Raw genomic sequence first — 23,155 nt, forward strand, 5'->3', positions numbered from 1 at the left:
ACCTCATATTAAACCTGTTTCCAAGGGTTTTACGGCACAGCTTGCTCTACCATGATCACCACGTGAGCTCTTCCGGCACTTACTTACTATAACACTTCCAGGAACAGATGTGCTGGCAAAGTTTATTTACATTAATGTTCTCTGATGTCAATCACACATAAGCCCTGGAAGTTGGTTTTTATATACAGACTCCAGTGCCTTCCTGGGAGAACTACTTTTTTCCAAAACAAAAGAAGACAAAATTAGTATGGTAATTGCAGAGTTTAATGAACACCTCGCTTCACTTCGGGGTCTCATCCGGAATTTCAGAGTGAACTGTGTCCAGAGGCTGCCAGTGGCAATTCATGAGGGAGTCGTAGAGTTCTTCACTTTTCACCATAAACTCTTGGTTTGATTCCTCAATATTCAAATGAAGATGTGGATCTGCAGAATCCAATCATGGATATGAAAAAGATAGAGTTTTACAAGGACACATACTAGAAATAGTTTAAAATTAGAAAGCTTTTAGAAAGCATTTGCAGGAAGTATTGCAGATAGTAAAGGTTAAAATTCCTAAATTCCCTTTGGGAGACCGAGATGGGTGGATCACGAGGTCAGGAGATCGAGACCATCCTGGCTAACACGGTGAAACCCCATCTCTACTTAAAAATACAAAAACTAGCCGGGCGAGGTGGCGGGCACCTGTAGTCCCAGCTACTTGGGAGGCTGAGGCAGGAGAATGGCGTGAACCAGGGAGGCGGAGCTTGCAGTGAGCTGAGATCCGGCCACTGCACTCCAGCCTGGGCCACAGAGCGAGACTCCGTCTCAAAAAAAAAAAAAAAAAAAAAAAAATTCCTAAATTCTGTATTTCCTTTCAATAAGCTTGAAAATAGAAATTTAAGCTATAAAAGTAGTAGTATCATCAAACTCAATGAGCATCCATCTGACAGAAGAGATGGAGGAAAAAAATGGACAGATTTGAGATGCCTGGGGGATGGATTCAATTTGGGAGGAAAGGGAAAAAGGAAGGTCAAGAATGACTGCCATGTTTCTGGCAGGTGCCAGGTAGACACAATGCCAAACAATGAACCAAGCCAAGGGCTCCTTAGACAGGGGTTTGTAAAAATAAACATGCTACTTTAACTGCTCAGTTAACAGACTAATGTAAGTGAATAAATTTTATACAGCAACTAATTCAGAAACACAGGAGGACTCGGCCTTCCATCTCTGAAACCTGGAACCCTGTGACGAGATGGTGGTGTTATTGCGAACGTATTAAACCTGGATTTTCAGCCCAAGTTGCCAGGTTTCCAGAGCTTTCCAAGGCTTTCAAGGTCAGTAGTTTTTTTTAACGTAATCTATTTTTTTCCTCTCCTTGTACTGAACGTAACTGAAGAAGCCTTTTATGTTTTCCTTTGTAATTTTTGCAAGCCTCAGTTCCTTGTGGATCATAATTTGCTTCCTAATACTCATATGGGTTCATGCTATTCATCTGTATGTCTATTAAGGACTAAATCTTTGCCCCACAAAATTCTTCTATTAAAAGCCTAACCCCCACAATGTGAAGGCATTTGGAGATGGGGCCTCTAGGAGGTTAGATGAAGTCATAAGTGTTGGGTGCTGGTCTGATAGAAGTAGTGCCCTTACAAAAAGAGACAGCAAGCAGGACACAGCAGCTCACACCTGTAACCCCAACACTTTGGGAAGCTGAGACCAGGGAATTGCTTAAGTCTGGGAGTTTGAGATCAGCCTGGGCAACATATTGAGACCGCATCACTACAAGATATAAAAATAATTTTTTTAAAAAAAAGAACAGAGAACTTGCTCACATTCTCTCCTACAATGTATGCATAAAGAGGTCAAGTGTGGAAACAACAAGAAGGCTGCTGTCTGCAAGCCAAGAAGAGAGCCCTCGCCAGAAACCAAATTAGCCAGACCCCGTATATTGGATTTCCAGCCTCCAGAACGGTAAGAAAATTAATTTTTGTTTAAACAACCCAGTCTATGGTATTTTGTTGCAGTAGCCCTAGCAGACTAATGCAGTACCCTTCTGTATTTATCATTTTAGAACCAAAATGGTCAAATAGGCTTTAGTCATCATATTAATTTCATGAGCTACTTGTCACTTTTCTTCACTGGAGTCATTCACAATTGTGTTATCTGATTCTTATTCTTTAGAGTTTCCCATCCCTTTTGAGTCATCTTTCCTTTGAGCATTTCTGGTCATAAAAGTAGATGTTTCCCTTTTTTCCCCCTAAACATTCTGAAATTTTCTTATACTTCTGTCCCCAGTTCCTTTCCTTTAGCGTTATGGGCAGTTGTCTGCTAACGGGTCCCTGACTGCATGCCCCGGGTGGGGAAAGAGGAGTTAGGATTATATGCTTATGAGCATGCTCTCCACTTAACCTGTGGCCAAGAAAACAGACACAGTGTGGTCAGCTCCAAGCCCCGGATTATATGATCTCTGCCCTTCCAGTGATGCTGACCAAAACTATAATAGAAGCCTTTTTAAGACAAACTAATTATATTATCCCTAAACCTGTGCATCTTCTAGACCAATGTTGTCCAACACAGTAGCCACTAGCCACATGCAGCTATTGAGCATTGCTGGCCCTCATTGAAATGTGATGTAAGGAAAAAATATATACCACATTGAAAGCAGAATGGTGGTTGACAGCGGATGAGGGAAGGGAGCGTGAAGAGTTGTTATTTAATGGGTATAAAGTTTCAGTTTATATAATGAAGAGTTCTGGAGATGAATGGTAATGGTTACACAACATTATTAATGTACTTAATACCACTGATACATTTAAAAGTCTATTGCTTCTTGGCCTTTTGGCTAAGATCAAGTGTGATACATTTAAAAGTCAAGATGGTAAGTTTTATGTTATGTGTATTTCACCACAAAAGGAACAATTTAAAAATCTGCTTGAAGGTAATGTCTGAATAGCCCTCAGAATAAGGGTCCCCTCAATATGCAGGTGAGGGGGTGGCCATTAAAAGAAAAACGATAGAAGAAATATATGTTGCATTTCAAAGATTTGATGGAAAAAAAAGTTGTTTTTCTATTGATTGCATGTTGGAATAATATTTTGGATATTGTCTTAGTTTGGGCTGCTAACAACATATCAGAGACTGAGTAGTTTGTAAACAACACACAGTTATTTCTCATAGTTCTGGAAACCAGAAGTCCAAAATCAAGGTGTTGGCATAGTTGGGTTCTGGTGAGGACCCTCTTCTGGGTTGCACACTGCCCAGAAGTCATATTTTCACATGGCAGAGGGCAGAGAGAGGAATCAAATTCCCTCGTGACTCTTGTAAGGTCACCAGTTCCATTCATGAGGGCTCCACCCTCATGACCTCACCTAATCCTAATCATCTCCCTAAAGATCCACCTCCTAAAACTATCACATTGGGAGTGAGGGTTTCAACATATGAATTTGGCGAGGGAGAGGAACACAAATTCAGTCCATAACAGATATTAGGTTAAGAAACATTATTAATTTCACCTATCTCTTGAGTTGGTTAATTTGGCTACTAAAAAATTTAAAATTACCCACATGGATAGCTTTGTGTTTCTCATTGTCTATTTTTTAATTTCTACATTTTCAGACTGACAGAGAAAACTGTATGTATTTACCACATATAACAATGTTTCAAGTATATGTTCATTGTGGAATGATCAAATGATCAAATAACTACCTCACATCGTTATCATTTTTCATTTTTGTGGTGGAAACACTGAATATCCACTAAGTATTTTTCTTTATTTTTCCTTTTTTTTTTTTAAAGACTAGTCAAATGCAGCAGTAAGAAGCAAAGAGTAGAACAAAAAATTCAATCTGCAACTGACTGAACAACCAATTGCGATAACTCACTACCTTCGAATTAACCTGTATTTTTCACTATATTTCTTCATTAACTATAGTCACCATGCTATAATATATAGAGTAAATATATATACTATAGTATATACTCTATATTATATATAATATACTGCATACATATGTATATTATATATAATATATATTATATACATATTATATATTATATACATATTATATATTACATATACTTTTTTTTTTTTTGAGACGGAGTTTTGGTCTTGTTGCCCAGGCTGGAGTGAATGGTGTGATCTCAGCTCACTGCAACCTCCACCTCCCAGGTTCAAGCAATTCTCCTGCCTCAGTCTCCTGGGTAGCTGGGATTACAGGCGCGCGACACCACACTCGCTAATTTTTTGTATCTTTAGTAGAGACGGGGTTTCACCATGTTGGCCAGGCTGGTCTCAAACTCTTGACCTCGTGATCCACCCACTTCGGCCTCCCAAAGTGCTGGGATTACAGGCGTGAGCTACCGCGCCCAGCCTACAATAAATCTCTTGAAAGGTGTTCCTCCTAGCTAACTGAAATTCTCTATCTTTTGACCAACATCTCCCTATCACTCTCTCCCTGCAACTACCCCAGCCTCTAATAACCACCATTCTATGTTCTACTGCTATGAAATAAGTTTTTTAAGATTCCACATGAGTGAAATCATATGGCATTTGTTCTTCTGTGCCTGGTTTATTTCACTTAACATAGCGTCCTCCATGTTCATCCATGTTGCCACAAATGACAAGATTTCATCATTTCTATAGTTTAATAGTATTCTATTGTATATATACATATTTTATTTATATATACTATATATATAAAGAAATCTCTCTCTCTCTCTCTCTCTCTCATCCACTTATGGGCACTTAGTTTGATTCTATATCTTGGCTATTGTGAATAGTGCTGCAATAAACACGGAAGTACAGATGTCCCTCTAACATATTGATTTCATTTCCTCTGGATATATGCCCAATAGTGGGACTGCTGGATCATATAGTAGTTCTACTGTTAATATTTTGAGGAAACACCATACTTTTTATAATTGCTGTACCAATTTACATTCCCACCAACAGTATGCAAGGGCTCTTTTCTCCACATCCTACCCAACATTCATCTTTGGTCTTTCAGGCTGTCCTAGACCTGGTGAGCTCTTTCCGGGTTTGGCAAAGGCAGACGCTGACCGCGCCGAGGAGTGGGACCGGCAGTGCTGGACCACCCTCTTCCAAGCCCGGAGGTGCCCTGCCCACCGGCTCTCAACAGGGTGAGCGGCCCTTCCGCTGCGTAGAGCGCAACCCGGGGATCCCGGGTCCTTGCGTGGTCACTTACCTGGCCCCAGCTACCCGCTGAAAACGGGGTAGACGGCCTCCCAGGGTCCCGGCCGATATCGCGTGGGGCGCCGCGGGGCAACTTGTGCGTGTGCATTCATGCAGAACTGCTGCTCACCCAGCAGTCCACGATTAGGGCTATTTTTGTATTGTTAATAGAGATGGGGTTTCACCATGTTGACCAGGCTGCTCTTGAACTCCTGACCTCACGTGATCCTCCCACCTCAGCCTCCCAAAGTGCCAGGATTACAGGCGTGAGCCACAGCACACTCGGTCATTTTTTCTTATTTCTATGAAGAATGTCATTGGTATTTTGATAGAGAGTACATTGAATCTGGCTGGGCACAATGGCTCATGCCTGTAATCCCAAAACTTTGGGAGGCCAAAGCTGGTGGATCACCTGAGGTCAGGAGTTCAAGACCAGCCTGGCCAACATGGAGAAGCCCTGTCTCTACTAAAAATACAAAAATTAGCCGGGCGTGGTGGGCACCTGTAATTCCAACTACCTGGGAGGCTGAGGCAGGAGAATTGCTTGAACCCTGGAGGAGGCGGTTGCAGTGAGCTGAGATCAAACACCACTGCCCTCCAGCCTGGGCAACACAGTGAGACTGCCTGAAAAAAAAAAAAAAACCCAGGCACGGTGGCTCAAGCCTGTAATCCCAGCACTTTGGGAGACAGGCCGATCACGAGGTCAGGAGATCGAGACCATCCTAGCTAACATGGTGAAACCCCATCTCTACTAAAAAGTACAAAAACTAGCCGGACGAGGTGGCAGGCACCTGTAGTCCCAGCTACTCGGGAGGCTGAGGCAGGAGAATGGCGTAAACCCGGGAGGCGGAGCTTGCAGTGAGCTGAGATCAGGCCACTGAGCTCCAGACTATGTCACAAAAAAAAAAAAAAAAAAAGAGATTGCATTGATTCTGTAGATCACTTTGGGTAGTATGAACTTTTTAATAATATTCATTCTCTTAATCCATTAATCCATAAGCATGAGGTATCTTTTGTATCTTCAGTTTCTTCCATCTACACTTTTTAGTGTTCAGTATAGACATCTTTCACCTCAGTTAAATTTACTTTTTTTGTTGTTTTTTTGAGACGGAGTCTCGCTCTGTCGCCCGGGCTGGAGCGCAGTGGCGCAATCTTGGCTCACTGCGAGCTCCGCCTCCCGGGTTAAATTTACTCTTAAGTTTTTGTTAAAGCTATTGTAAATGGGATTTTTTTTTGTTATCTTTTTCAAATAGTTATTAGTGTATAGAAACAATTTTGTGTAGTAAAGTAACAGGATACAAAACTAATAAGTTTATTAGACCTAACAGTTTTTTGGCAGAGTCTGTAGGATTTTCTTTACAGGCATACCTTGGAGATATTGCAGGTTTAGTTCCTAACCACTGCAGTAAAATGAATATTGCAATGAAGCAAGTCACATGAATTTTTTGGTTTCCCAGTGCATATAAAAGTTGTTTATATTGGCCGGGCATGGTGGCTTATGCCTGTAATCCCAGTACTTTGGGAAGCCGAGGCTGGAGAATCACTTGAGCTCAGGAGTTCTACACCAGCCTGGGCAACACGGTAAGACCTTGTCTCTATTTAAAAAAAAAAAAATTTTAAAAGAACAAATTTGGCCAGGCACAGTGGCTCACGCCTCTAATCCCCACACTTTGGGAGGCTGAGGCAGGCAGATCACGAGGTCAGGAGATTGAGACCATCCTGGCGAACATGGTGAAACCCCACCTCTACTAAAATACAAAAAATTAGCCAGGCGTGGTGGTGCACGCCTATAGTCCCAGCTACTTGGGAGGCTGAGGCAGGGGAATCACTTGAACCCAGGAGGTGGAGATTACAGTGAGCAGAGATCGTGCCACTGTGCTCCAGCCTGGCAACAGAACAAGACTCCATCTCAAAAATAAAACTAAAAAAAACTAAAAGAATAAATTTGTTTACAATGTAATTACCTTAAGAAATAGTTTATTGCTGCCAGGCACAGTGGCTCACGCCTGCAATTCCAGCACTTTGGGAGGCCGAGGTGGGTGGATCACCTGACATCAAGAGTTCGAGACCAGCCTGGCCAACATGGCAAAACCCCGTCTCTACTAAAAATACAAAAATTAGCTGGGTGTGGTGGCAGGTGCCTCTAATCCCAGCTACTCAGGAGGCTGAGGCAGAATAATTGCTTGAACCCGGAGACGGAGGTTGCAGTGACCCGAGATCATGCCACTGCACTCCAGCCTGGGTGACAAAGAGTAAGACTGTCTCCAAAAAAAAAAAAGAAAAAAATAACTTATTGCTAAACAGTGCTAACAAAATGAGCACATACTGTTGGGAAAATGGCACAGATACACTTGCTCAGTTCAGGGCTGCCATAAACTTCTAACTTGTTTAAAAACACACACACACACACACACACACACACAACCAAAAAAACCATAGTATCTGTGGAACATAATAAAGTGAACTACAATAAAATGAGGGTATGCCTGTATAACACATCATGTCATTGTCAAACAAGGACAATTTCACTTCTTCCTTTCCAACCTGGGAACCTTTTATTTCTCCCTCTTGCCTAATTGCTCTGGCTAGACTATTACAGCTACTTCTATTATGATGAATAGAAGTAGTGAAAGGGGGCATCCTTATCCGGTTTCAGATTGTAGAGGAAAAGCTTTCAATTTTTCCCCGTTCAGTGCAATGTTAGCTGTGAGTTTATTATATGGCCTCTATTGTATTGAGGTACACTCCTTTTATACCTAATTTGTTGAAAGGTTTTATCATGAAGAGATACTGAATTTTGTCAAATGATTTTTCTGCATCTACTGAAATGATCGCCAAGTGCAGTTGCTCATGCCTGTAAATCTCAGAACTCTGGGAGGCTGAGGCGGGCAGATCACCTGAGCTGAGTTCAAGACCAGCTTGGGCAACATGGCGAAACCCTGTCTCTACCAAAAATACAAAAAATTATCTGGGCATGGTGGCATGCACCTGTGGTCCCAGCTACTTGGGAGGCTGAGATGGGAAGATTGGTTGAGCCTAGGAGGCAGAAGTTGCAGCCAAGATCACACCACTACACTCCAACCTGGGTGACAGAGTGAGACCCTATCTCCAGGAAAAAAAAAAAAAAGAAAGAAAAGAAAAATAATGGTTTTTGTCCTTCATTCTGTTGATGGGATAATGGGATGTATCGTGTTTATTAATTCGTGTATATTAAACCATCCTTGCATCCCTGGGATGAATACCACTTGTTCATGACAGATGATTTTGTTATTGTGCTATTGAATTCAGTTTGCTAGTATTTTGTTGGGGACCTTTGCATCTATGTTCATCAGGAGTACTGGCTGTAGTTTTTTCTTGTTGTGTCCTTTTCTGGTTGTGATATCAGAGTAATGCTGGCTTCATAAAATGAGTTTCAACGTATTTCATCTTTGATTTTTTGGAGTAGTTTAAGACGTGGCATTAGTTCTTCTTTAAATGTTTGGGGGCCGGGCATAGTAACTGTAATTCCAACCTGTAATTCCAACCCTTGGGGAGGCAGAGCTGGGAGGATCGCTTAAGCCCAAGAGTTTGAGACTAACCTGAGCAACAAAGTGAGACTCCACCTCTACAAAAAATAAAATGAAAAATAAATGTTTAGTAGAATTAAACAGTGAAGCCAGCCATCAGGACCTGGGCTTTTCTTTGATGGGAGACTTTTTGAGACAGGGTCTCACTCTGTCACCCAGGCTGACATGCAGTGGCACATTCATAGCTCACTTAAGCCTCGACCTCCTGGGCACAAGTAATCCTACCTCGGCCTCTCAAATATTTGGGACTACAGGCACATACTACTATACCCAGCTTTTTAAAAAATTTTTGGTAGAGGTAAGGTCTCACTGTATTGCCAAGACTGGTCTCAAGCCCCTGGACTCAAATGATCCTCCCCCATCAGCTCCCAAAGTGCTTGGGATTATAGGCATTATCCATCAGGCCTGGCCTGATGGGAGGCTTTTTATTACTGTTTCAATTCCTTCCTCATTATTGGTCTGTTCAGGTTTTCTATTTCTTCACAATTTAATCTTGGTAGGTAGTAGATTCTATGTGTCCAGGAATTTACTCATTTCTTCTATGTTATCCAATTTACTGATGTATAATTGTTCATAATTGTCTTTTATGTTCCTTTGCATTTATGTGGTATCAGTTGTAATGTCTCCTTTTTCATCTGATTTTGAGTTTCTTTTGTTCTTAAAGGTTTGTTGACTATCTTTTAAAGAAACCAACCCTTCATTTCGTTGATCTTTTGTATTGTTTTTCTAGTTTCTATTTATTTTTGCTATAGTCTTTATTATTTCTTTTCTCCTATAATTTTGGGTTTACTTTGTTCCTGTCTTCTAGTTCCTTGAGGTGCAATTGCATTACATTTCTACTGACCAGTATTGTGCCAGATAGATGACCAGCCAATACTTGAGTGGTTATCACATGGCAGAAGCTGTTTAACCACCTAAAAGTACTTTAGACCTAGCATGCCCACACTTCCTATGAGAAAGGTAACAATGTCCCCACTTTACAGAAAGCGAAGCAGACACACTAGAGATTAATTTGTCTGGAACTACAGAGCTAGTAGGTGGGATCTGAAGTCTGTGGCAATCTGTATCCAAAAAGCAGACCTTTACCTCTATTATTTTGATAGAGACAGGGGACAGCCAAATGCCTAGGCAAATAGGGAAGGGTCCCTGAAGAACCTCCAACCTGCCCAAGTCATTGTGCACAGGGGGTTTGGCTAAACATGCCCACAGTGAAAAATTCCATCCCTTAACACATGTGCAGTAAGGGAAATAAATCAATGTGGAGTGGCTCAGACTAAGGGCCCACATGCACACTGGAAGAATGAGGAGGAGCCACCAGGAATTCACACCTTATGCAGGGGAGGAGCCTGGCCTTTTCAACTTGTGTGTGGTAGCCTGGTATTCAATTTGTGAGGTGGAAACCTGTGTTTTGGATCCCTCTTTTTTGTTAAGAGCTTTCCTTTTGCTTAATTAATTCCATTCTCCTCACCCTTCAATGTGTTCGCACGCCTAATTTTTCCTGGTCGTGAGACAAGGACCCAGATTTAGCTGAACTAAGGAGGAAGAAATTCTGCATCAATTTTAATAAATTGCATAACTGATGAAGGCAGGAAGAGACTCACACTTAACCTGAAAGAAATCCCAGAAAGTTTAAATAAGCACCCTTTACTCATGTTTAAATCAAAGTACTAAAAACTAGAACTGCTCAATAGCATATGAAGATTTCTTTTCAACACCAATTTGATGTAAACACTGAGCACCTACCAACATGCGAACTCTGAATTAGTCACAGGGGCTACAAAGACTGATAACAACATGCTCCCTTCTTTGATAAAGTCATAAGGCAGTGGGTGGGTTTGTCTGGTAGGGGCAGGGGTTTGGGCAAGAGAGAGAAACGAGACAAATGTGATAAGACAGACATGTGATAAGAAAAAGGCAACAGTGTTCTCTGTATTTCTCCTCTAGTTTTCTTTCCCATTACTTAAAGTAAAAGAAGAAAACATTTTTTCCCTTCCTCAAATAAGACACATTCAGAGTGTTTGTCCCCAGGCAGACAAACTTTGTTCTTTCCAAAACAAATTGAGAAGTACAGGAAGCACCACACAGACTGACACTACAGTGCCGTCCTATCGGGTACCCCAGGATCCAATAATCCTGAGGCCACAGCAATTACCTCATGCTCTCCACACTTGAAAAACAGAATTAAAGCATAATTTTCCTCAAAGTCTAAACTTATAGAGGAAATGGAGCTTAAGAAAAATGTATTGGCTTGTTATTGTTTGGGAATGTCCCCTTTTCTCAGTCCTTCAGAAAGACCCAAAGAGGTGGCTCAGCTAAAGTTGTTCCCATAGAACCAGTTTCTAAAAACAAGAGAAATTACTGAAGCATATGGCTTAGGCAACCTACATTGGAATTTTCCAATAGAACCTCCCAGTTTCTAGCAAGCTGAGTGAATGAGAAACCAGGAAATGGGGTTTTGTTTCCAACCACTTCAGTACAAGGTTTATGTTACCTTCTAGTGGGTCTTCATCTTGGTTTTCAGCTAGAGGTGTGGTTTCCTGCAACAAAAAATTATCTCATGAGAAAATAATTTCACTTAAAGGTTTAATATCAATACATACTTGATTGGGAAAAACTCTAGCTCTCAAAAAAACTACCTAAAATAAAAATAATATTGAAAATTAATCTCTTTAAATCAACTTTTGAATTTGATTCAAAGAATCTTTAGGTGACAGTACAATTATGAAAGAAGTAAACTGAGTCACAGAAGAAATGTCACAAAGAGGAGCCAGCCTAACAAGGGCCTCTGGCCCCTGGATTTTCTGGGACCTAACTAGCATCCTAGAGCCTGAGCTAGGAACCAGACAGCAGGGACCCTGGAATCCAGGCTCCTTATTTCCTGTACTACATGCCTGTACCTCGAGTTCTGCTCCTCCTTCCAGAAGACAATCTGTAAAGTCTCCATGAACACGTTTTCCTCATGGCCTTCTAATCACGTCCTCAAACCCGTGGCTCAGCTAAGAACCAGGACATTAGGTGCTCGAGAAAATGCAGAGGCTACAGCAAAGCAAACCAATCATATTCTTACATAATGAGAGAAGTAAACTGCAGAGGCACTCCCAAAGTAAATCTTGGTTGGTTAACCCAGAGCCTGTTGGCTCTACTGGGGCAGCATACGTTTTTATGATTCCTCTATGTAGACCTGTTGGGAACCTGTATTTTTAAGAATGGCCAGCTATTCCAAGGAATCATTCTATCAAGAAAGGGCTGATCTAGCTCCTGGCACCTAATTAAGCTTCTCTTGCTAATAAGAATGACAAGATACTAAGAGCCAAAGACTTTTCAGTCTATCTGAAAGTATGCCTCCTCTTCACTCTGAAATATATTGAGGTTTGGAAAATAGGTTATATAGTTACTATAAATTTCAAAAGACAATCTGTGTCTTTTTTCTACTTAGATATGGCTAAGACACCAGGCATGGTGGCATGCAGCCGATAGTCTCAGCTACTTGGAAGGCTGAAGCAGGAGGACCACTTGAACCCAGGAGATCAAGACTGCAGTGAGTTATGATGGCACCACTGTACTCTAGCCTGGGCAAAAGAGCAAGACATCATTTCTAAAAACTAGTTATATAAGAAGGAAAGAAAGAAATGGCTAAAACACCCAGAATCCACACTTCCATAAGTCCTCTCCTATAATACAAGACTAAGTAAGCTCACACTTCCTCCTTTCAATGTGTGTTCTGGTAAATGTGGATGCTAAATAACCAGGATGAGGGAAGCAGGAACTATCTGGAGACAGAGCATTCTCTCTGGTCTCTCTGGTCTCTCTGCGCTGTGTATGCAGCTGGCTGCCTTTAAACAAAAGCACATTTATAAAAGGCTTTCCTCAGCTAGAGATAGTCTGGGAAAGCATGCTGATGGACCACAAAGACCTGAGAATCACTTTGGAGACACCCACCTCCACAATGTCAAAATGTAAAGGAGAGGACTGGAGATCTCCCCTTTAACCTGGGGAGATAAAGGTTATGGACAGAGGCACAGCACATTGGGGGAAGCAGGGAATAACTAGGACATCTTGGAGAGGACACGCTTTATTAGAGAAGACCAAAATGGGGACGTGTGAGTAAAAGAGCGCCACCACGGAGCCTTATCATCTTTAATTTTGCTCAGCAGCTTCCCAACAGGGAACACCCAGCAGGATGGCAGGCAGACGGCACAGTGGGGTCACCACAACCACAAAAGATAATATATTTCTATAATTCTTATATGAAAAAAATGCATGTTATAGTAATAATTTGGCTAGAGGGTGAGATAAAAATCCCAGAATATGCCAACAAAAAATGGACAGAGGAATGGAGAGAAAGGGTAGCCAGGTGAGAAAAAAAGGATATTCATTTCTTAATTTTCTCAAGAGTGATGAAAAATCAAGAAATACTTTCGTTTCTGAAGTTGATAATATACTCATTCTTATACTTCTCTATTTAATGATATAAGAGTAACCACCAAAAGACACTGTCTCCCAAAAAAGAGCAAAAAGGGAAGAGGCGAAAGAAAAAAAAAAAAAAAAAGAGTGCCAAAACCTCAGGCAATGTATTGAAAGATTTTTGTTTTTTAAGTGCTGCAATATCAAACATTTGTTAAAAGGGAAAAACCCAAATTGGGTCAAAAGGGGGAAAAAATGACAAGAAATCTAACAAGATATTTTATACAAGAGGCACAACTAAAACAGACTTGAGAAAAATTGAAAACGCAAGTTTGGGCAGTAAAATATCATAATATAAAGCAAATGTAAGTTTTAAAAGCCAAGGGACTAGATATAAAATTCAACTTCAGTTTTAAGGCAAAGATCACACAAACGGTGTCACTCCGAATATTAGGCGACAAGCCAGGGTGGGGGAAGTCCGTAACATTTAAACTCCAAAATGTTAATTTCTCTAACATGTGAATATCTTACGCAGTCAAGCAAGAGGGACATAACTCAACAGAAAAACTAGAAAGAGGATATCAAAGTCACAGAACACAGATGCCAATAAACATTTCAAGAGGTATTTGCCCTCAATAATAGACAAATGCCTCTCTGCCCTATTAGATTGGCTAATCATACACAGAGAAATGTAGAGTAGCAAGAACACCCACCACAATAATGAAAAGTACAAATTCATGCAGACTTTAGGTAATTTGCTATTAAAAATTTTTAATGTTATATCCTTTAATCCAGCCCTTTCACATCCAGAAATATATTCTTGGGGGAAAAAAGCAACACTCAGACAAATGCTTGAAGATAAGTAAAAAAGTTTGTTAAAGCCCTGAAAATATTTAAAATGTCAGATAACGGATGAGCTAAAAATCACACTATGTCTAAATGAGCTTACTCTATTGCTCAGGCTGGAGTACAATGGGGCACAGTCATGGCTCACTGCAGCCTCAAACTCCCGAGCTCAAGTGACCATCCTGCCTCAGTCTCCCAAGTAGCTGGGACTACCCGCGTGAGCCATCTTGCCCAGACCATAAGTGTGCAATTTTTTAAAGAAAGGTCTCCTTATGCAGAAGCAAAGAAAACCAGTATATACTACATAGTTCATTCTTGCCTAAATCATCCCCTAACCACCAAAACAGAAAGACGAACCACACTGATTTAACAAGAGTACAGGAGAAAGATCTAGAAGACATAGATCCACTCCACAGTACTTTCTTCTAAGTGGGAGGGGAATGGGGAAGAAGGAGGGGTGTTTGAGGAGGAACTTTTCCCTTACTTCAATACATCTTTGTGTGATTTGAGAAATATGTCACTTCAGTAATTCAAACTATTAAAATATCTTTTTAAAGTGTATTTATGTCCAACTGCTATAAAACAAACCCCAAAACTACCTTTTGTCCTATATTAAGTGTTAAAGAGTAAAATATATTGAATTATGATAATCTAAAATTTAGTAGCAAGAATTTAGACAAAGACTTCATTAGGCTTTTGTTTTGTTTCTGGAAGAGAATGGGAAATTATCTGCAAGTGAACACTTCTAGGTTACACATGTCCAAACTCAGCAAAGCATATAAATTAAACATGTACAGAGACTTTTTGTGTATTATACCTCAACAAAGCTATAAAAAATTTTTCTTAGGCTATCAGCTTTACTCTCTAGTATTAAAACAGGTAGCAAAAGCCATGCTGTGGGAATTTGGATGACAAGACACAGATGTGTGAAGATAGGAAAGTGATGTTTATTATTGGGCACACAAATGACACAAGACTCATTCCAGCAAGGGATACCTTAGGCATAACCAGAGTTCCAGCTGTGTGTTCAGGAGTCTCATGTGCAGAAAAACAGTCCCGTCCATTTCCATCCACTGCACAGCCATAGCTGTAGCCAGAAAGAAGGTATGAGCTGTGCTGTCGCGCATACCAGTTGCCATAGAGGTAACCCTGGTTGGGCTGGAACTCCTGCTTCACTCTAATAGCAGATGGGAGACTACAGGAATGAGAATCGTCACCAACCAATGCAGAATCATCCACAAACCCCCAAACCCTTTCTTTTCTCCAGGAAGTTTGCAATAAATTGAACACCTGTGTTCAAAGCCATAGTTTGATACCTAATGTAGATGACGGGTTGATGGGTGCAGCAAACCACCATGGCACATGTATACCTATGTAACAAACCTGCATGTTCTGCATCTGTACCCCGGAACTTAAATAAATTTTTAAAGAGCCATAGTTCATAAGTTACCAACAATTATGTAGCAAATAGAACAGTAACAGCTTTCCTTTTCAAAGTAGGAGGAAAACACTCACCTTTGCCAGTAGCAGTAATAGTTATTTTGTTGAGCTATGCCAAAACCTGCAAAACTCTCTCGTTGGGCCATTTATCCAGAAACTTTACAAAAAGAGAGCAGAATCCAGTTTTTATTCCCACGTCAAAAATTCCAGCTTGTGGGCTAAAACCTCTCAACCCTGACAAATAAGTCTCGCAACTACATCTGAGAGAATTACATTTAGTGGCAATTCCTGCTAGGCAATTAATTGCTTGACTTTCCTGACAAACGGGGCAAAGGTGTGGGTGGGGGAGGGGTGTACTGAGGCACCTGGGGGAATTTCTGGCTTCCACCTGCCAGCCCTCTCTACCAACTGTCAGGCCAGGGGGAGTCAGCAGAACCCCAAGGAGGGACAGAAGGGGTAGGTGTGTTGGTCGACAATGAAGGATAGTCTCCACTCCATCCCTTACCACAACACAAAAAAGAGGAAACTTTAGTAACTAAAACCTTAAGGCAAATACATTTCTCTCCTCAGCTACCTGCTGAGAGTAACTATTGGAACTAGCACCTACTGGCTTTTTCTTTTCTTAATCCCATGCAGGTGGAAAGCATCATCCAACTAGCTACAAAATTAAGAGGCAGAGAAGAATGTGCTCCCTCGCTCCCTTCCCTCCTCTCTTCCTTTTCTCTTACACCCTACATTAATGAGAGTAGTACAGGATACAATTTTAAAGAAATATTTCTCTGGTTCAGTATTTTTTTTAAAAAGCATGACAAAGCTTTCCTCTAAATCTCACGTGCATCCAAACGACCTGACTTGTTTTAAATGTAGGTTCCTTCTAACGCGGATAGATTGTGAAGGGTTTCAGAGTGTTTCTAGAAGAATCGGCATACTCTCCCATAAACCTTAAATTCTGTCTAGATTACTTATAATATCTAATGCAGCTATATATATTACTGGCGTGTATTTCTTACCAGTAGCTCTCGCATGTGGGTAACAACGGTTTTATTTTTGAAACTTTTGAGTTTTGGTTTCTTTTTTCTTTTTGATATTTGACCTCCGCCCACCAAGGCCGAGCAATAAGTGGTGTGATCTTGGCTCACTGCAACCTCCACCTCCCAGGTTCAAGTGATTCTGCTGCCTCACCCTCCCCAGTAGCTGGGATTACAGGCACCTGCCACCACGCCTGGCTAATTTCTGTATTTTTAGTAGAGACAGGGTTTCACCATGTTGCCCAGGCTGGAGGGCAGTGGCATGACCTCGCCTCACTGCAACCTCTGCCTTCCATGTACAAATGATTCTCCTGCCTCAGCCTCCCCAGTAGCTGGGATTACAGGCGCCCACTATCATGCCTGGCTAATTTTTAGTAGAGACGGGGTTTCACCATGTTGGCCAGGCTGGTCTCAAACTTCTGACCTCAGGAGATCTGCTTGCTTTGGCCAAAGTGCTGGGATTACAGGCGTGAGCCACCGTGTCCTGCCTCCCAAGTATTTTCAGCCCACGATTGGTTGAATCCAGGGATGCAGAACCCACAGACTCTGAGGGCCGACGGTATCTGCAAGGCAAGGCAAGGCAACTAGCATTGATGATATACTGGAGTTTATACGGAGTGGATTTCCCCATGTCTTCAAGGGAGATTTTATTGATTAGCAGCTGTGGCAGACATTGTTAAGTGCCACCCAATATTGGTTTATTTTCTTCCTTAATAACAATTCTGATTTCACTTGGGCTAGCAATAGGCCCAAGCTAAAACATTACATTTCCTAGCTTCTCCCTTGCAGCAAGATGTGGCCAGGTGGTCAGTCCGGCTAAGAAGATGTAAACAGAACTAGTAGAAGGGGATAGGGGAAAGCTGTGTGGGAAAATGGTATTTGCTTAGCTGGAAAGGGGCCTTTCTGTCTTCTCCCCTCTCCCCAGGTCTGGTGCTATGATTACAAATACGAAGGTTTGTGTCAGAATAACTGCAGCTGCCAGGCGCGGTGGATCACGCCTGTAATCCCAGCACTGTGGGAGGCCGAGGCGGGTGGACCACGAGGTCAGGAGATCGAGACCATCCTGGCTAACACGGTGAAACCCCGTCTCTATATAAATACAAAAAAATTAGCCGGGCGTGGTGGTGGGCTCCTATAGTCCCAGCTACTCAGGAGGCTGAAGTAGGAGAATGGCATGAACCCGGGAGGCGGAGCTTGCAGTGAGCCGAGATCGAGCCACTGCCTGGGGGACAAAGCGAGCCTCTGTCTCGAAAAAAAAAGAAAAAAGAATAACTCTGCAGCTATCTTGGACTGAGGTGACATCAGGGAAGAAGTCATGCAGAAGAATACTGGGATCCAAGACAGAATGAGTCTGGGTCACTGACGACTAAGGACTCCTTCCACTAGCACTAGATTGGCCTACCGCTGGTTTATTTTACTTAATGTCTTGTTTAGACCACTATCGTTATGTCAGGTAAAATACAATTCCTAACTACTATAGCTTAGACAGCCAATAAAACATGTCAGTTAAAGATTCTTTTTCTGTAAATTTTTTTTTTTTACTTCTCTCATTTTAGGACTGACTTTATTTTACACAAAGAAAATCACAATTATAGCTAGGACCAGGTAAGCATTGAGGCTGCAGTTGGAAAGGAACGTGGAAGTTGAACACTGAGGAGGTGGTAAGGAGGCTGAGGAAGACAGAGGTCGATGTAATCATGTTGAAACCACCTAGGAAGATGGCAGCAGCTATGGAACAGAAGGTTGTAAGCAAGATCCCAGGGTAAAGATGGACACTTAGGCCTTGGAGATGACACTAACAAGGACTCACAAGCGATGTTCTGCTCGCTAAAAGCCCCAAATGCAAACCTTCTGTTTCAACTAGATTAATCCCATGAAGTGGGTGAAGCAAATTTCTATCAGGGCATACTACTGGCCAGGTTCAGGGCAAGTACAGCATTATCTCCCCTTCCCTTCGTGCTGGGAAATACAAAGGAGACCAAAACCTCCAGGAATACATTCACATGCAACCTCCATAGTCCTTGAATTTAAGAGTTGCTACCTGCCGCACTGAGAAAGGAGGGGAATTCAGCAGGAATATGAGATTCTCGTGGTATTTCTAACAGGGCTTTTTCTCTACCGTATCCTGCTTTTACCCACCTTACCACCCTCGCCACCCAAGAAGAAAAACTAGCTTTTACTTTAGCAAACCAAAGCTAGGCACTCAACAAATACTTGTTGAATGAACGAATGAATCAGAGCATAGCTCAAGTGCAAAAATCTTTTCAATCAATAATTTACAAAGCTACAAAACAATATAATCCTCTCTTGCTTTAGTGTTGATTAATGAACTCTCAACATTGGTTGTTTCTTGGCAACCGCAGATTTCACAAGAATGAGATTAAATGGCTTTTTACATCCTGTGTTTAGAAAGGGAATAGAAGGGTTTATGGGAAGTTATGCTCAGGTCAATTCCAGTTAAACAGATATATAATTCTCCATTGTCTTTCTTCAGACAATGAAAATCCACGATCTAAGATCTGAAACTACTGCCACAGCCATGCATAAAATGAAATGCTGCTGCTTTCCTCTCTGTTAAAGAGAATGTTCAAGGCCGAGGACACATAAAAAAGAGCAGCATTACTGGCTCTGTTATTTAGCTGTGTGTTCTTGAAAAAGTCACCTCTCCAGACATATCTCAGCATTTACAACCTGAGACTAAACCTAAGAGTGAATCACTGCATTTTACCCTTAATGAGGTACCTTTAAACTAATCTTTTTGAAACAGTACTTAAATTGTAGCAGGACAAGCCGCAGACAAAACCCTTCAGACACCAAGTTAAAGAAGGAAGGGCTTTATTCGCCCGGAGCTTCGGCAAGACTCATGTCTCCAACAACCGAGCTCCTGGAGTGAGCAATTCCTGTCTCTTTAAAGGCTCACAACTCTAAGGTCCGTGTGAGAGGGTCGTGGTAGATTGAGCAAGCAGGGGGTACTGCATGCACCGGTAATTAGAACGGAACAGAACTGGACAGGACAAGGATTTTCACAGTGCTTTTCTATACAATATCTGTAATCTACAGATAACATAACCAATTAGGTTAGGGGTCGATCTTTACCAGGCCCAGGGTGTGGCGCCGGGCTGCCTTTGGATTTCATTTCTGCCTTTTAGTTTTTACTTCTTCTTTCTTTGGAGGCAGAAATTGGGCATAAGACAATAGGAGGGGTGGTCTCCTCCCTTAAAATCTTAATGCGCTCCTCCAAAAATGTATATCCACATATTTGCATATAATTTCATGGGATTCAAAACCCCTGAAACTGATCCAGAACCCCCCCCACCGATTAGTAACACCTGGACTAGATGTTGTCTAAGTTCTCTGAGCTCTATAATTGGTTCCACTGATTTCTAAGTTTTTGGGGGTTTTCTTTTTTGTTTTTTTTTCTTTTTGAAGTAAAACCACTTTGAGTTATGTTCACGGTGCTTATACCATGGTTTCCATTCTAGAACCAACTATATTCTAAAATTCCTGGTTGGAACAAAAGTTACTTAAGCAAGTAAAAGCGTGACAGCCTGGAAACAGATTCTAAATAATCACCTTTTTATGGTGATAAGCTAAAATTTATTTTTAAAAAGTATTAAACAAATATTAATACTTCTCAAACAGCTGTTGAGATGTCCCTAGGGTAAGGAGACAGGGCACCAGGGACATTCCAGAAGTAACAATATACAAAACATGATTTTGAAAGTTTTAGTGTTTTTAAAAAAATTTTTGGCTGAGCGCGTAATACTTTTGCATTAATATGAACAGATATGTTGTGGAGTAAAATGCATAAAGGCACATTTTTAAAGATAAAATGTGAAACTTAAAATGTCCCGCAGGGCGCCATGGCTCACGCCTGTTATCCCAGCACTTTGGGAGGCTGAGGTGGGTGGATCACGAGGTCAGGAGATCGAGACCATCCTGGCTAACACGGTGAAACCCCATCTCTACTAAAAACACAAAAAATTAGCTCGATGTGGCGACAGGCACCTGTAGTCCCAGCTACTAGGGAGGCTGAGGCAGGAGAACGGCGTGAACCTGAGGCAGAGCTTGCAGCGAGCTGAGATGGCGCCACTGCACTCCAGCCTGGGCAACAGAGCGAGACTCTGTCTCAAAACAACAACAACGAGTCCTGCTTATTAATATCTAGTCTAACGTCCAGAGGACACTCACTTCACACTCCTCTAATCTTAGTGGTTCTCTGGTGGAAAGTTACACGTTACAAAAAAAGTAATCTAAATCGTAAAATAATTTGACTTTTTGTAACACAGTGAAGATAACTAGTACAGAGTGAAAGAAAGAATGCCTTTTTTTTTTTTTTTTTTTTTGAGACAGAGTCTCACTCTGTTGCCCACGTTGGAGTGCAGTGGTGGGATCTCAGCTCACTGCAACCTCCACCTCTCTAGTTCAAGCGATTCTCCTGCCTCACCCTCCCGAGCAGCTGGGACTATAGGCCCACACCACCACATCCAGCTAATTTTTGTATTTTTAGTAGAGAAGGGGTTTCACCATGTTGGTCAGGATGGTCTCAATCCTCGATCTCTTGACCTCGTGAAAGTGCTGGGATTACAGGCGTGAGCCACTGCGTCCGGCCTTTTTTTTTTTTTTTTAAGACAGAGTCCTGACCTCAAGTGATCCGCCTGCCTCGGCCTCCCAAAGTGCTGGAATTACAGGCGTGAGCCACTGCACCCAGCCAAGAATGATTTTAGAAGGGTGAATTAATACAAGGATTTCCACTAGACTGAAAATTAGTTTGTCAACAGCATTTCAGTGTCTGAGAAGTGCTTACATTTGGCCTTGACAAAGCTGGCAGATGATATAGGAAGTAAAAAGTTTCCTCTTCAAAGTTTCCCTTCTTGTTAAAGAATAAATCCTAAGTGTTAGAAACAATAGTTTCTTTTAAAGACTGACTGACTTCAAGCCTCCTTGCCTTGTGCTAGTAACTCTTTGTTAAGCCCTATCCTATGTAACTGTGGGACATGCTCACAGGCACGTTCCAGCTCACAGCCTATTTAGCAAATCGGGTATCAGTTTAAGATTATGACGTCCTGCTACAGCCAACGGATGCAGGACACAGCAGCAAGGACAACCCAAATGCGTAAGGTATGTCTGCTTTGCCTTTGTTCAGGTGTGCTCTCGCTCAATTGTCCATCTGCAATTGAGCACCCTTTCTGCAGAAACTAAAGATTGCCTTGCTGAGAGATCTTTTGTCTCCGTGTTTTTTCTTCGTGGCACCGATTATCTATCTCTAACGATGACAAGGCCTTTCCTGCACTGCAATGACAACCAAAGCATCCCAAGTGAAATCATTTCCGCAAGACTCAAACCGGCCTCTATTAATTAACATGTACTGACAATTCAGAATACCAGAGAAGAAAAGTTATCGGAAACAAAAGGGTCTAAGCGCTGAAGCACTGTATTGCACTTGAAATGGAGGCTTAAGATTTGACAAGGATGGACTATGCATCTCATTTACCAAATGACCTACTACAGTGTTTATGAGAACTATACGAACCAAGATTTACTCTGTTCGGAGCTTGTGGGAAAGCTGTAATGTCTAATACAAACCTGAATCTCTAAACCTTATTAAACAAGACTGTTTTTTTCTTTGAAACGGGGTCTGGCTCGTTCCCCAGGCTGGAGTGCAGTGGCACGATCTAGGCTCACTGCAGCCTCCTGGGCTCAAGCAATCATCCCACCTCAGCCTTCCGAGTTGCTGGGAACACAGGCGGGCGCCGCCACGCCGAGCTGATTTTTAAACATTTTTGTAGAGACGGCATCAAAATATGTTGCTCAGGCTCACTCTATCTTCCTAACTTCCACATGAAGGCTCTGGCCGGGCGCGGTGGCTTACGCCTATAATCGCAGCAACTTTGGGAGGTCGAGGCAGGCGGATCACCTGAGGTCGGGAGTTCAAAACCAGCCTGGCCAACATGGAGAAACCCTGTTTCTACCAAAAAAATAAAAATTAGCCAGGCGTGGTGGCGCATGCCTGTAATCCCAGCTACTCGGGAGGCTGAGGCAGGAGAACTGCTTGAACCCGGGAGGCGGAGGTTGCGGTGAGCCGACATCGCGCCACTGCGCTCCAGCCTGGGCAAAAAGAGCGAAACTTCGTCTCAAAAAAAAGAAAAGAAAAAAAAAAAAAAAAACAAGGCTCGCTGCTCCCTCCCCAGGAGGTGCCGCAACCCTGGACAACAGAACCCCAGAGTTAAGCAAGCGGGCAGAGAAAGTGTGCAGGGCGGGGATTCTGGCCCGGGCAGACGGGAACGCGGACACATCTAGCACACCGGGTCCGTCCAGGCAGAGTGACTGCTGCGCCGCTGCAACAGGTCACCGCGAACCCTAATCCCACCCCTCCTTGCCCTGTTAGCGACAGAAAGGCTCGTTCCGCTGTTTCCTGAACAAAAACTTCTATCCTAGTAGTACGTAACCCACAACAATAGGCGACGCCGGCGCCACTACCCACCCGGCCGGAAGTCGGCCCCGCCTCCTCCTGACGTCACGGAAATGAGGGGCTTCGCAGAGGAAGTCCCGCCCGCTCCCCTCAGGCCCAGCTCGCACCTTCCTGAGATATGCCTGCTTGCCCCCGATTTTTTTCTTCTTGCAGGGAGAACCTTCTCATGTGGCATCTTTACTTATTCTCCTCTTGGGAAGTCCATGTGACCTCCTCGCGCTGAAAGTGTTTC

At 42.3% G+C, this 23,155-nt stretch overlaps 1 protein-coding gene across 4 annotated transcripts; it reads right to left on the bottom strand.

Moving 5' to 3' along the window:
* Positions 1–242: 242 nt before the first annotated feature.
* C6H6orf52 (chromosome 6 C6orf52 homolog) lies at positions 243–23,135 on the bottom strand. Of its 4 annotated transcripts, none has more exons than XM_031666907.1 (4): positions 23,031–23,135; positions 14,980–15,178; positions 11,225–11,270; positions 243–423 (listed from the first exon to the last, which is right to left on the bottom strand). In XM_031666907.1, exons 1-4 carry the CDS (start codon positions 23,096–23,098, stop codon positions 281–283), a joined length of 456 nt encoding a protein of 151 aa, XP_031522767.1. In that variant the 5' UTR covers positions 23,099–23,135; the 3' UTR covers positions 243–280. The 4 variants fall into 4 exon arrangements, with proteins under 4 accessions (XP_031522767.1, XP_031522768.1, XP_021792680.1 ...); XM_031666908.1 differs by lacking the exon at positions 23,031–23,135 and adding an exon at positions 15,499–16,226 and having other exon boundaries at positions 14,980–15,070; XM_021936988.2 differs by lacking the exon at positions 23,031–23,135 and adding an exon at positions 15,499–16,226 and having other exon boundaries at positions 14,980–15,160.
* Positions 23,136–23,155: the final 20 nt, after the last annotated feature.

This window comes from Papio anubis, chromosome 6 (genome assembly GCF_008728515.1).
Source record: "Papio anubis isolate 15944 chromosome 6, Panubis1.0, whole genome shotgun sequence".
Classification (NCBI taxonomy): Eukaryota; Metazoa; Chordata; class Mammalia; order Primates; family Cercopithecidae; genus Papio; species Papio anubis.